A 14,287-nucleotide genomic window follows, 5' to 3' on the forward strand; every position below is an offset into this window, starting at 1 on the left:
TCGTTAGAGTCGAAGATTATTTTCAATCGGGCCACGGCGATAAGACGATTTCCTTTTATTGGGCACCTATCGATCGTTTAACTTATACATGTATGCGATCAAATAACGATATTGCGAGCAAATGTTTTATTCTACCGCAATAAAATGTTCTTATCTCACGGCAGGACGATAAGACTTTCTCTTTATTCTTTCCCATCGAACAAGTCGTTCACAAGTCCATAAACGCAATAGCTACAGAACAACCTTTTAACAGTAAACCCCGATAGACCTATTGCTGATACAACACATGTGTACCATGTGTAACGTTTTTTTTTTCAGTTACAAGAGATTTATGATCTTTAAGAGTGCCGCGGGTTTTATGCCGGTTTCCTATGGGGTTTTTATTAGTTTTGTCCCACATTTTTCTATTTGAAATGCAAATGCTGGAAAAAATATAGTCTTCGATAAGAGCCACTTGGCGTGTTACGACAGTCATATACCAGCGTTGTACAAGAATAAGTTCTTCCTTATCTGAAGAGTTTACCGAAAAAGGTTGACACAAGTCCTGCCAATATGGATATAGGATTCGAGTATATTTCCCCCTGACATACGTTAAATCCAATTCTCAGTTTAATGTCATATGAATCCGATTCACATGCGTTCCTATACATTTCCATACATAAAACAAAGTGCAAATGTAAAGGCTCCTGATTTTATGGTACTTTGCATAAATTCACGTGTATCACATCACAAAAAATATCATACACTTTTGACATTAATAATAAAAATTGTTAACTAGATTGGATACACACGCATACCCTTAAGTAATACGCGGTAAACTTGTAGAGAAGTAAAATCGGTTACGTACGCCGCATAGGTGACTCGGTCGCAATAACACCGCGTACTCCGGAACGCACGTCAAACGTCGTACAATCGAAGGCCGCGGCGACGATCAACGATGGCACCTCGCTGATTTAATTAAATCATTATTTATAGTACGGCGGAGCGCTCCGGTGCGGAATTTCTATTACGGCGCCGAGGCGCGTAAGAGCGCGATACGATTGGACGGTGCACAACGCAGTCTCACGATGTTACATTGTAGCCTCACGGCACACAGCCGAATGCAAACAGCCGTTGTGAAGTCTGGTGTGAAAAGGAACGCTGACGAGGTCTATTGGAAATCTCCTCACAATGGGATAACGGTGATCCGTTTCGCGCGTATGTAGACGGCGAAGCGTTATAACGATATATCCGCGCCGGGATGCCCGGCAAAAGAGCGGCCGAGACAGGAGGAGATGCGGCGAAAAGCGTTCTCGTCGAGGGAGGTGTTGCTTTTCGCACACAAATCGCGATTGCACGCGATCGAGATAATGTTCCATGGCGAGCGCAAAACCGGCAGAGATCCTCCGGGAAAGAAAATCTAATTGGCGAGACATGCATCTTTCTATTTTCCTTTCGATCGATTCTTTTGCCCGCGATAGTACGAAACGTCTTGCGACACCGTTGTCGAAGTGACCTTTTTACATTTGTGCTATTAATAGTAATTAACGTTAAATTCTTTCTCACAAACGATCGGAACGACAAATTTAATAAATGAGCACTCAACTTTTTATTTGACCGGAATAGAAAAGAAATTTCAAGTAATTTATGTCTAGCGTTACAAGTAAAATGTATTGTATCAAGTTTATAGTATTGTCTCCCCAAATTCTGTTTGCATAATTTTTCAAGTAATGAAAAATATTTCTTCTATGCAATCGCAAGTAAAGTGTACATTGTATGTACATTTAAAGAAGAATTAGTAAACAAAACCAGCGAAACTCAGATATTGCTTTTAATTAGAATTTCATTTCCAATTAACCATTCGCGCGCGGAATAAGAGCTCTATTGGCTTCAAAATACAGGAAGGTAGAAATACAGATGCTCGGCACTGAAATATAATTTCACATCCCATCCAAACAGTTAGTTTGCACGTGGCTTGTGGTCGACGTCGCGTAACCAGAGCTAGAAACCTCGGTGCCGCACGGAGCAATCAAAGCGGTGGTAGATTTGTTATAAAGTTTCTGCTTTTGTATATTCGAGACAGCGAACTTTTGCATTCCACGTAGCGACGAAACTAATGTCGAATATATTTGAAATAAGGGAGGGACAAGTTTTCGTCCAACTTTTGCGGAGTACTGCTAAAATCGACGCTTGCTTTGCCCAAGTTTCTAACTTGGACTTTGACGAGACCGATACTTTATGCGGGATAGTTTTCAATTTCGGATTCATCACAATCGTTTAGTGGCGACAATTTTTATTAGGCAGTTTTGTGGTTTGCATAAAGTTTATTTATCATCCGTTAAATATAAGATAATATTTAATACAATTCACGAATGGGCATCAATTACGAATCTGCATTTTACGTACGCAAAATTGAATTTAATATTTCGTATTCAACCCGTATTCATCGCGAAGATTAATGGAAACCTGTTAAGTCAATGTGTTAAAAACAAATTTTCCATTGCTTGAATTATACCGAAAAATTTCACCATGGAACGTGGCATGAACATTTATTTATATTTATCGACTTGCGTCAGTTGATTTATCATTTTCCGTTAATGGTGTGCAAAAATGTAAAATTTTTCTCAACTGAAATAATATTTACGATATATCGTAAGCATGTCATAAAAGCAATTATTCGCGATAAACTTTTTAATAAAAGTACGTTGTCGTTATGTCGTTAATATATAAATGAAGTGTAATTGTATCCGAAAGTATGTACATATAAATAGATAAAATATCAGTATATGATTATTTTTCCAAGAATCCCGAAAAATGAATAATACATTCGTAATCGATGCCATCTTGTCTTATATTTCATGCGCAATGCGTATTTCAACGAATAAACTTTTACGGGAAGGTTTACTAAACATATCTTTTTATAATCTTGCCGTGGACCAGAACCAATATCGCATCATTTCCTTATGTGGCTTCGGCAGAAATTCCCCTTGAAACAAACCGAGGGGTCTCGCCTATATCCGTTTGACCCGCAACGAAAGACATTGGATATTTGTGCCAGATCTTTAATAAATTCATATCACACGGCCGCCTCTTTCTTCCGGGCAACTTTTCGCCAAGAGGATTTTCAATATCGCGAAAGGCCAAGGGAATCCGGACAATCTTGCCATTTCAAATGCGATCTCAATCATCTCATGTCCCGAAGAGCGCGGATATCGACATTCCAAATTATAATAGAATGCGCCAAAATTGACCAATTTATGTAAAGAATTGAGTACGATATATTCGTCCATACGATGTAATCTGAAAATTCTATGTGCATTTTTAAGATCGCGAGAGTAAACTTACGGTAATTTGGCAATTCATAAGCAAACAATACGTGCAAATGTATGATTAAATCTACTCGCATTCAATTACACTATATCTCAGTTAAAAATTTCCTCTTTTGTCTGATTGGAAAGGAGATACCTGATATACCTATAGAATCTTCCAAACGATAACATGGCTTATTGTTAGTGTGTAGCTTTGGGATGTAGTAACACGTTAGGATCTACTTTTGCGAGAGTTACAACAATCGCTGGACAAGTTTCGGTTTGTTCGCGGCGAGTTTGGTAAGCTTCTACGATGCGTGGTTTCACAACACGTACGTGACTTATGTAAATATAAGGTAAATGGGAAATCCAGAGAGAAGAAATATAACATCCCTTTCACTCCTACTCTCTCTCGCAATGTACGTTGTTTCTCAGAAAATGCAAAACTTTTCATCGGAATTGATCACCCTTTAAATGCTGATTGACACCTTAATCATTTATAAAATTAAATGACGTCAATTGCAAAATATTATCTGGTTGGTTTTGAATATTTATAACTATAATATAAGCGCTACTGTTACAAATCGATAAAGATAGATTTTCTCGCGCATTTGATATGGCAACAAGAGAATTGTCACGAATATGCAATATGTAAAGCTGTTAGCGCATTCTAACTGTATCAGATACATGTTATAGTAACCCGTTAAAGGCAAGAAGGCAAGAAATGCTCGATTCATTAATAAATGCGTGAACGTCGAAAGTTCTTGACCTGAGGTACTTTCGACGTAGTTGACAACATAATTTAACAGTTGTTAGCTTGCGGGAAAGCACAGTGCGGTACATGAATGAAGAATGTTAATTAACTTAACGGCCAATGAACAAACAATCGATAAGCCTAGACGTGATTAAGCTTTCATCGGGTAAAGTCGAATGTGGCTCTTTTGCCTCTTGTTTAAAAACGCGAGGAAAAAAGTTATTTGTGCATGCATTTATCGCATGCGCTGCACTGAACCGCAATGTTTATGCAGTTTTAATCATTTTGTCGCAACACAAAGCGACCGTTTCTATCGGCATCTACGTGACGCAACGCTATTTAATGGCAATGGATATTTCCACGACCTAAGCCATTTCATGTGCCACCGATTACACGTGAACATGGACGAGGATCTTCGATTTTCACTGGCGTATGCTTTCGCGGCAACGATATGCAAACGCATTTACGGACGACTTTTATGCAGCATCTGCCTGTGTATGCAATTTTCTTGGTCAAGATTCACGTTGCGGCCGGTAATGCCATAATACTACTGCGCGCGCAGTGGAAAAGTAGACGCTCGCGTCGCCCACGCGTGCGGTAGTTAATATCGTCTTGTAATCAGACATACGAGTCTGCATTACAGTCTGAAAGATTGAAATGCTAATGGCTATAACCGACGAGTATGAATACGGACATTGTCATCATTATTACAAATTCCATTTAAAAGCGATTGTACATTTCCTTTTAACTTATTCATCGACAACTTTTCACTTCTGCAGTCTGACATAGATTGCCATATTTCACCCCCCAAATATCAAAATTTCAATAAAGCTCCGCTTATCGCAATTATACAACTACGGCTGCGTTATAAACCAAATTATACTCGTCCTGTCATTATGCTATACAGATAACTTTTAATGTACGATGAAAGATTCAAATCCAAGTTCCAAGTGGGACGCCGTTTCCGAATCGGGAGTATTTTGCGAAAGTGTCGCTCGAAATGATCAATTTTCCAATAAACCAAATTTTTTATAGCGTTCGATAAAGCGCTTTCTTCGCGATGCAGGTCAGTAACAGGCCACTCTGTTCTCTTACAATTTAATGCTGAGCATTACTTGTAATATTTATCTTATATTCACGTTAGAATTTTAATATTGCCAAATGACCGACTTTGCCCGTGTATTTATCTGCGTATCGCGCTTCACCTCTCTATCGTTTTTGCAGACAATTTTAACACGCAAAGGCGAATGCCCCGTATCGAATGTACGGTAACAATAACGGATGTCACTTCCACGTTTACGAAATAAATTCACTCGACGAATTATATCCCGTCCAATTCCTGTACAGCCCTTTTTTTTGCGTTACGAACCTGTGGTGGCCCATGGTATTAATTAGTGCCAGGACCGAACTCACGAGTGGGTCAGTATTTTACCCCGTGCGCGACACGTACGTAAATGGAAAATCTAGGAAGAGGGCTTAAACAAAGCGCTCGCTTTTTTTTATCTCCGGTTACTTCGCTCGACGCGTTTTCCTACTTTGCACGCTAATGTCGTATGCGGCTCCCAGCGTGACAATTACGTCTTGTTTTGTTTCGCGCTATTCGGAAATATCTACGTACATGCATACGTGTTCCGGTTCGGAAGTGCATTCCCGCATAACGTTTCCGTCATTTCTAAACAAGCTCAAAAACCTCGAAATACTCATACGAGACTGTAAATTATTCCCGCTCATCTGCCAATATACATTTCCCACGTTTATACGTTAATGTTAATAATATTGGATGGTTATTGCCATCCAGCATTTAGGAATATGCTCGTACATCAAATCATCGTTGAAAGTCATATTTTCTTTAAACAAATAACCCTTTTTAAAAACCTAGACGTATCAATCGACGAGAAGATGAGAGAAATATGTGTCATAGGTAAACGGAAGCAATTTCCTCTGCTTTTTATTCATATACGCTAACTTTGCGCGTAAAATCGTAAAATTTAATTTACCTTCGCTCCGCGAAACTACGCCCGGTGTATAAGAGTTTCCACATTATTTATGACGAAATGAAAGGGAGGGATTTTCCACGCCAAGAAACATTCGTGATCATTCTCAGAGTTTGGATAGTCCTTCGCGAGGCAACGTGGATTGTGAAGCAAACGACAAAGAGCATTTTACGTCACGTTATTCAACCGTATATATTTGACACTAACAAGAAGCGGTAAAGCATGATTTCCGTGTTCGAAATTTAATTTCCAACTGCACAGCATGTCATAGAGTACCATGAGATATGAATAATAAGTTTCGAGTTAATATTGCTTGCGACTAAGAATAATACTCCGTTCGCTACTACGTATATTCGCGGCGATTTAATTCTTCGATAGTCTCACTATCTTCGCGACAAGAGTCAACGCGTGGAGTCTCATTAGGTTTCGACTTGACGTAGAGCAGAGCCGGGCGTGGCGCTTAGCCTCGTATAAAAGATTCGTAGGGGCGCAAAAATGGCAATTGTTGTAAGAAAAATTATTTCTATTATATTTTATGTGCCGTAAAAGAAATGCTTTTATCTTCGGCCTCGAACGTCCAAAATGTCTAAGTCCCGGTTCTGACGTAGAGTATAAGAAGTTAATTTTCGCCCAAGATTTGAATAAATATTATTCTCAAGGTAAAATTTCGTCAAACCCTGTGCAATGACTGGAGAATTCCAGGGTACAGACTCACGAGGGTAATTTTAGTAAAGATACGAGCGATATTCCGCGCGAATATGTACAGAGTTGATTAAAAGGTAACACATAATTAGAACGAAACAGCCCTGTTCGCCGAGATAATATTTTGCGCTCTCGCGGACCTCGGACAAGCGTTGCTCCGTGTCTTCGGAGATGGAATAAAAATACGTGCTTAAACGCGGCATGTTGACGCTGACGCGTGTTGGTGTGTACGCCTTCGCTTCCGGCTATCGCGCGCCGCGTGGTTAAAAATCATCAAACTTACGTGCGTCGCTTGGAATTTGATGCGATACGTGCCAGCGGCGTTTATCCGCACACGTCGCGCGGAAGACGCACCGATATTTCCGCGTGTTATTTAGACGTAAAAGCGGGACGAAGCGGAGAAGCGGCGGTCGCGGAGCGATATCAAAGAATCGCATGTTACACTCGCGTGAAGCGTGTCGGCGCAACTTTTCACACGTATCTCCAATTATTGGCTGTGTTCTCCAGAAGTTAGCGCTTAATAAGCGCTTTATGCTGATTGGATAGATCTAGAAGAACAGCTCTATTTCAGCACAGATCTGAAAGTATAATCCAACGAACGCAAAGCGCTTAGCAAGCACTAACTTCTGCTGGACACAGCGTGCGTGTTGCTCTCGCTGCGACGACGCGCGCCCTTCCAAGCCGCATTGTGAGCTCGTCAACGGATACCTGTCGATGAGAGAAGGAAGGGGGGAAAAAAGAAATATCCCACTTAAGGCCAATGTCCACGATGCTAGAACTTGGTCCAAGTTCTAGCATCGTGGACATTGGGCTTTACGCGCCCACATCTGCCGAGATAAGGGGCACGATTTCCGGGAGAAGCCACGAGGCTTCTCGTCGCTTCCAATTAACCGGATGGCACTCACCTCCGGCAAGTAGCGTTGCCCGAAACGTTGTCTAGCTGCCGGTTGCGTCGTCAATCCTACGGACGTCCGTTCCGTGCGTGATTTCATCATCGTGCGAACAACTCGTCGTGTAGTGCATTGGTGCGAGCTGCGGACGTTGACCGGCCGCGACTCCTGTAGCACAAGTACAAACTGTGTTACACCGTAATGTATCGCAATACTTTTTATTACGAGGTCCAGGCATTAATAATACCATATGGAATTAATGAATCGACCAATATAGCCGCAGCGTTTATTTATGGATCCTCAAATAGCGCAGGCGTTTGTCGCGAGTTCGCAAAGGATTTGCTATTCAATGCTCTGTGAATGAACATAATCTATTCAAAATCAACTGAAAAGAAGCTCCTTTCAGCGACTGAAAAATTCCATGCGAGTTATACCTTTCGACTTGTCGGAGGCAACTTAAGTTAGCTCGAATACAGGCCAATTTCTCGTGTGTGCGACAAAGAGCCCCGGATTGGTGACATAAAGGCAAATTCTTTTCCAGCTTTGAATGCCTCGCGGAACAGAAACGGGATGGAAGTGGAGTTGATTTTGTAATTCGAGAATTGGAGAAGAAACAAGTCGAAATTACGGGAGTTAATTTAGTCAAAGTAGTTGAAAAGCTCGCTTCAACAGAAACTGCCGTTAAACGGCGGAAAATAACGGTTTCTTCGGAAACTTTGTCACGCGTGGAACGTATACCTTTTGCCTCCTCCCCTCGAGCATTCGGTGCGGCGCAAGTGAATTGGCGCGTCACGGCACGGTTCGATTCCTCTCGTTCGTGGTCTCTTTATGATCGTCGCGTCGTTCCGCGAATGTACGTTTCCCGCGTCTCCCGAGCTCCGCCATCTTCGCTTCGCGCGCGCGAACGTACATGTACATTTTCCGCGTAACGCATCTCCCGGGCTGCGCCATCGAGCTTCTCGGCGCCGTTAACGCGATTTACGTCGGCAGACCCGAGCGAGGCGGAGGCGAGAAAAGTATGCTGGAACGTCGCTCGCCGAGACGCGCGGAGACGGGGGGATTGTCGAGGCACTCGACAAACCGACGAGCGAGGCTTTCGTCGTTCGCCTCGCTTCGAAGAGCAGGAACAAGTCTCGCCCTTCCATCCGTCGAATCTTCGGTATCGCGAGGGAGCGACGGGGAAAAGGCTCTTACCTGCATTCGCGGATCACATCACGTTTAACCACCATGATTCGGATGCGTGGAACCCGCCAAGAAGCCAACGACGCGTCCGTAAAGGCCCGTCTTCACGACGCCTCAAGCGCGCTCGAAAATCTAGTTTCGAGAAACGTGTAGCAGCCAATCGACTCGCCGCTTTTACGGAATAGCTGCGAGCCGATTGGCTCACACGGTTCCCGGAACTAGCGAGCGAAGTTCCTAGCCCCGTGGACACGGGCCTTTAAGCCTGTGGCCAATCAACTCGGCGGAAAAGCTGCGAGTTGATTGGCTCACGTACTTGTTGAAACAAAACTTTTCAACGCGCGTCTCCGACGCCATACTGACCGATCCAGCGCTGGGCGCCAAACTAACGTTCGCTCGCGGATGTCGTCGAGGGCGTCGAACGCGGCCGATTGAATGTTACACCGTCAAGTGAGTATACGCGGCCCGGCGAGAATCCAAAGGCGATATCGAGACGTGTACATACTTCGTCGCGGTCTCGAAGCGTTCTCGGCAATGAGTCGGTGCGGCGCGGTACGGTGGGATGGGGTGAGTTGTTTGTTTCCGGCCGGGGTGTTTTTCTTCCGTCTTCGACGCGAGCGAGCGGGCGAGCGAACGTTACCTGTTCCGGGAATTCGCGCACGGAGGTGGGGTTGTTTTGCTCGCTTCTTTCCTGTTTTCATTCAACGTTACTCGGCGTGCCTCTAGTTCGGCGTCGTGGCTCGGCGGCGTACGACGCGGCGTGCCTCGAAATTCGCGATCATGGAATGCCGGTAAGTGCCGTGAGAAATGTATTGTCGATACACCGTGAGTTCCGCAGTAACCAATTTTGCGAAAGCGCATTACGCGGCGTCGACAGTGAGATTTCAAGACAAGGTAGGATTTAGGAAGTTGACCGATTACGGTCGAGTATTCTCTTCGCATTCGACTATGATTGATTGATTGATTGACGCCGCGTTAAGCCCGTATCAGACTACGGATTGGGATTGGGATTAGATTGAAATTTGACCAACCAGAGTAAAAGTTACTGAACTTGAGATTAGTAAACTTTACTGTGATTGGTTAAATTTCAATCTAATCCCAATCCCAATCCGTAGTCTGATACGGGCTTTAGAGATAGAGGAAAGTCCCCTGTTGTGAGATTGGCTTCTGATAAGAGATAGCGGGGTTTCTACTACGTCAATAGGCGTCATCCGTTGGTTCCACCGCGAATTTGTTTAAAAAGTTCATTGTTAGATCGCGTAATAGTTGCGGAAAGAGATTTTTCGTATTGAATTTGGATGCTGGAAACCTGCTATCTCATAATCGGGGACTTTCCTTTAATACTCTGTGCCGGTGTTGGTGTCGGGTCAAAAATCTGTGTTGTATGCGTTTCTCTTTCACATAGAGTCGGAGCATATTTTTGCATGTGCCAACATTTGATTAGTTTGCAAAACAGAACTGAAAATTGGTTCGTCATTGCGCACTGCTTCCGTTTATTCTCGCGCAAGTGCGAAACGTGCGTATGCGCGCTTTACAAAATTCTACGTTGAGCTTCCGGTAGGAAGGAGAAACGTTTGAAAATTGTCGAAATGAAATTCTAATCAATTTACTTGAAAATTACACTGTTTCAAGATTATCAAACTATAACACTCGATGTTTCTCATATCCTTAGTATATTTTAAATTTAAACGAGAGAGAGAAAAGAAACGATTTACGATTTCATATATAATATAACACAATAAACATTGATAACTTGGCCACTTTTGGACAACGATAAACGACTCACGTGCAATATATAAAATATAAAAAGTATAAAACGCACCACAAGTATATTCGGTATAGTTGCGTTTAATTTACGAGGAAGAGAAGGTAGGCGTTTGGAAAGTATTTGAAAAGAATTCCACGCCCACGAGCGAGCTTCCTCAACATTTAAGATATTTTAACGATTTTTATTACACCCTAAGCTCGATACTCGCATACATTCCGTGTATTTTCATCGCGAAAGAGAGAGAGAGAGAGAGAGAGAGAGAGAGAGAGAGAGAGAGAGAGAAGAAACTTACGGTATATAACACGTTGTTTTAATTTCTTTGAATTTTATACATGGAACAGTCTATGGGACTAATTGGACGATCTTTCTTTGAAAAAAAAAACCAAGTACTGCCCACGATCGCGGACATCGTCCGAGAATCCCAGTTCTACACGAACCTTTATCTCGATCGGGCGATATCGTTACGAGTATCGTTAGTTTGAGTTATTATACTTGTTTCGCGTATAATTTGTGTGTGTGTGTGTGTGTGGCGCGTGGTTTTTCCGCGACGAACGTATTAACATCTCGAATCGCTTTGGTCAGTCGGTTCTGGCAACGTTTCGAGCTTAGGTGCCATTTTGCCTTCTCGCTTTGCGATAAGCTCCAACAGATCTGACCTAGAGGGAATCTCCCGTTTCTTTTGCTCGAAATGCGAGAAATTACATTCGCTTATCGGTTCGTGTAATATCGAGTGGCCCGTAAAACGTTTCTTCGACCGCGCTCGATATATATATATATATATATATGTACGTATATGTATACCGTCATATTCCGTACTCGTGCATTTCTACCGCGTTCTACCTGCCGATCTAATTCACGTAACGTTGCACCGCTGAGAGGAGATCGATAGCGTGGCCCGAGAAATGTGCTGCGATTACACGGAAAGTGTTTGCACGCACGAAACGACCAAGTCGTCTCATTAAGCAGCGACGGACGAAGACTCGAACCCGCTGCCGCGTCGAGCGAATTTATTTCGCGCGATACCGAATATTTGGAAGTAAAAGCACATTTATGCACGAAATCCCTCCGAGTTTCACGTTTTCAGACAAATGTATGCGCTTTTCCCCCCTCGCATAGCTGCAACCACCGTAAACGAATTCACACTTGCAATTACAAGTGACTCAGAGTCTTACTTTTCTTTTTTCGTCATTCAGGAATACAAATATGTATCGCAAGTGTCATTATTTAAGGTAAAAGGGAATCAGACTCTCGTGTGTATATCAAATTCCGCATTGTAATTATTTAAACGTACGTTTTTTCATTTACTCTCGAACAGCAGAGAGAGAGAGAGTCAACTCGCGAATGTACGGATTTCCGGCGCAATTTCGTTGTCGGCAAATACATCGACGTATACATATATGTACATCATATCATCGAAACGCAGTTTCCGTTTGGTTTGAGAAAAAGGGACTCGATGAAATACGATAGAATACAAAACGTGTCGACTGTACAAAGAGAGTCGGCAATTGGACAACTCTCGATGTTAAAATATTAAGTGTTCTCGAAAATGACAAGTGAGAGAGAAAATTACCCGATCGCGTTTTTGCATCGTTTTTTATTCGGTGCATCTTAATTCGTTTTGTATCTTCATTTCTTATTTCTTGCACAATTTAACGGGGCCAAATGCAAAAGGACAGAGCTACATCTCGCTCTAATTAAATTTTGACAAATCGTTAAGCAAAAAGGGAGAACGCGTCTATACCGTCGAGAATGATTTCGCTGCACCCACAGAAAAAAATTTCCGGATCCAATGCTATTGCACTGGAATGTATCATAAAATAGGGTCGATATAGCGCCAATCATATTTATTATAGAGAAAGGAATATATTAATCAAATTGAAATTTAAACGCCCATTGAATTAGGGCCTAGGCAAGATGGTGGCCATTAAATAGCTTAGTGAATCCATATACCGTATTTATAATGCTAAGTATAGCATTAAAATTAAATTAAAATAATTTATAAAAATCGCAGAGCGATTTTTAGAACATGTGAATTCACTGACGAGAATGATCCTACCGAGGGGAAAATCTGTGCTATATGTCCGATAGTAACGGCGCACAGTACAGAGTAGGAAAAATACGGTATATGGATTCACTAAGCTATTTAATGGCCACCACCTTGCCTAGGTCCTAATTCAATGGGCGTTTAAATTTCAATTTGATTTATATCTAAATAGGACCGAGAAATATTCATCGTTGGAATATATTAATCTTAAATGAAAAATTCTAAAATGTAGAATAAAATGATAGTACACTGAAAAAAATTTCTGGTTGAATATGGACGAATCAGATAATTCCTTTTAGGATTTACCAGAATTCCTGTAATCCTACAGAAATTCTGGTAAATCCTAAAGGAATTCTGGTAAATCCTAAAGGAATTATCTGATTCGTCCATATTCAACCAGAAATTTTTTTCAGTGTACGAATCGTCTTTTGTCGAATATCGTGGTGCCAACTTGGTGCGTTGTAAGATGGAGGGAAAATTTATTCTAAACCGAAGGCGAAACCGCTGATGAAAATGTTGCACACCCAGTGGGCATTACTTTATCTTGTTTTATCTTTATAATGCCGCAAATCTGTACACCACAAAGCCCTCAGCGGTTTCCCCCTCGTTCCAAACGCAAGAATATATAAACTTACATTCATATAAGTTACTTGTCGCAATATAGTAAGTCAATCATTTTTAATTCGATAGAGGGGAATAAGAATTATTGATTTTATCTTGATATTTTCTTATTTTTATACTAAATGAGGTGAGAAATATAAATGCGTGAAGAATATGTTTTGTCTCGGCAACAGAAATCCCTTCCGAGGGTGTGGCAATCTCTTGTCGAGCTAGATCATTACTTTATTTCCCGTTGTGTGAATGTTTACCGATTTTGTTGTATCGTCAGCTGATTCGTTGTCAATACAGCGAACCGGTTGTTTTCCTAACCGATGAAAGTATTGTCGTCGTAATAACGACCGAATAGAAAGTTTCGGCAAAGATTTATTCGACGTGATGCACGGAATTCGGTAAGCGTTTACAACGATGAAAACGTGCTGTCCCAAAGTCGATGAAATATCGATGGAAGCATTGCGTTGTATTGTGGAAACCAGCTATTTTTCACAATGTAACACTCGAATAAAAATATCCGTTTGTACCGAAAGAAAAGTCTCTATTCACCGTCTTGCACATAATTTCCAAAGCTTTCGCGAATACGTTTCCTACTCGTCAAGTTTTGTATGTTTTACCACAGCGAAATTTCATTATCGTAAGCAATGACCAAATATTGTGTAACTAAGCAAGACTGTAAATATTGCATAGAGCAACGCCCTTTCTACTTAACATTTGTATTATTAAAAATTATATATTACGCGGTTTTGACTTTTTACGAGCGTTTAAAAAAAATTGTTATAGTCCACTGATCACCAATGCGCCACTGAGATTTATTGCTGGATGCCAACTCTTTTTTTCAAAAATTTAATTAAAAACTTAAAAAAATGGCAAGAGCTATCGTGTATATAACGAGGATGTTATCCGGGGTATATTTCTGTATTTTTTTTTTACATTTCGCACAAGTGCTGCGCCCCGTTACTATGTTACGGATTCGATTGAGGAGGCCGGAAGGCAGGTAAAAATCACGAAGGTATATGGAACGCGGTTGCATCGCCGGTCGATGCGCGAGCCGCCG

At 41.7% G+C, this 14,287-nt stretch overlaps 2 protein-coding genes across 3 annotated transcripts in view; one reads left to right on the plus strand and one right to left on the minus strand.

Moving 5' to 3' along the window:
- Positions 1–14,287, minus strand: part of LOC105562631 (tight junction protein ZO-2) — a 76,132-nt gene that overhangs the window by 52,197 nt on the left and 9,648 nt on the right. Inside the window, exons 1-2 of one of the 2 annotated variants that reach the window (XM_012013626.1) lie at positions 8,822–8,937; positions 7,643–7,795 (exon numbers count right to left, since the gene is read on the minus strand). In XM_012013626.1, coding sequence (XP_011869016.1) covers positions 7,643–7,795; positions 8,822–8,827 — 159 coding nt within the window. In that variant the 5' untranslated portion in view covers positions 8,828–8,937. Of the gene's footprint in view, positions 1–7,642; positions 7,796–8,821; positions 8,938–14,287 lie in introns of those variants that run through there. The other variant, XM_012013624.1, reaches the window with a different exon arrangement.
- Positions 1–14,287, plus strand: part of LOC105562628 (sodium channel protein 60E-like) — a 74,706-nt gene that overhangs the window by 16,587 nt on the left and 43,832 nt on the right. The gene's annotated exons all lie outside the window — the stretch shown is intronic.

This window comes from Vollenhovia emeryi, unplaced genomic scaffold (genome assembly GCF_000949405.1).
Source record: "Vollenhovia emeryi isolate VEMERY1.0 unplaced genomic scaffold, V.emery_V1.0 DF939185.1, whole genome shotgun sequence".
NCBI lineage: Eukaryota > Metazoa > Arthropoda > Insecta > Hymenoptera > Formicidae > Vollenhovia > Vollenhovia emeryi.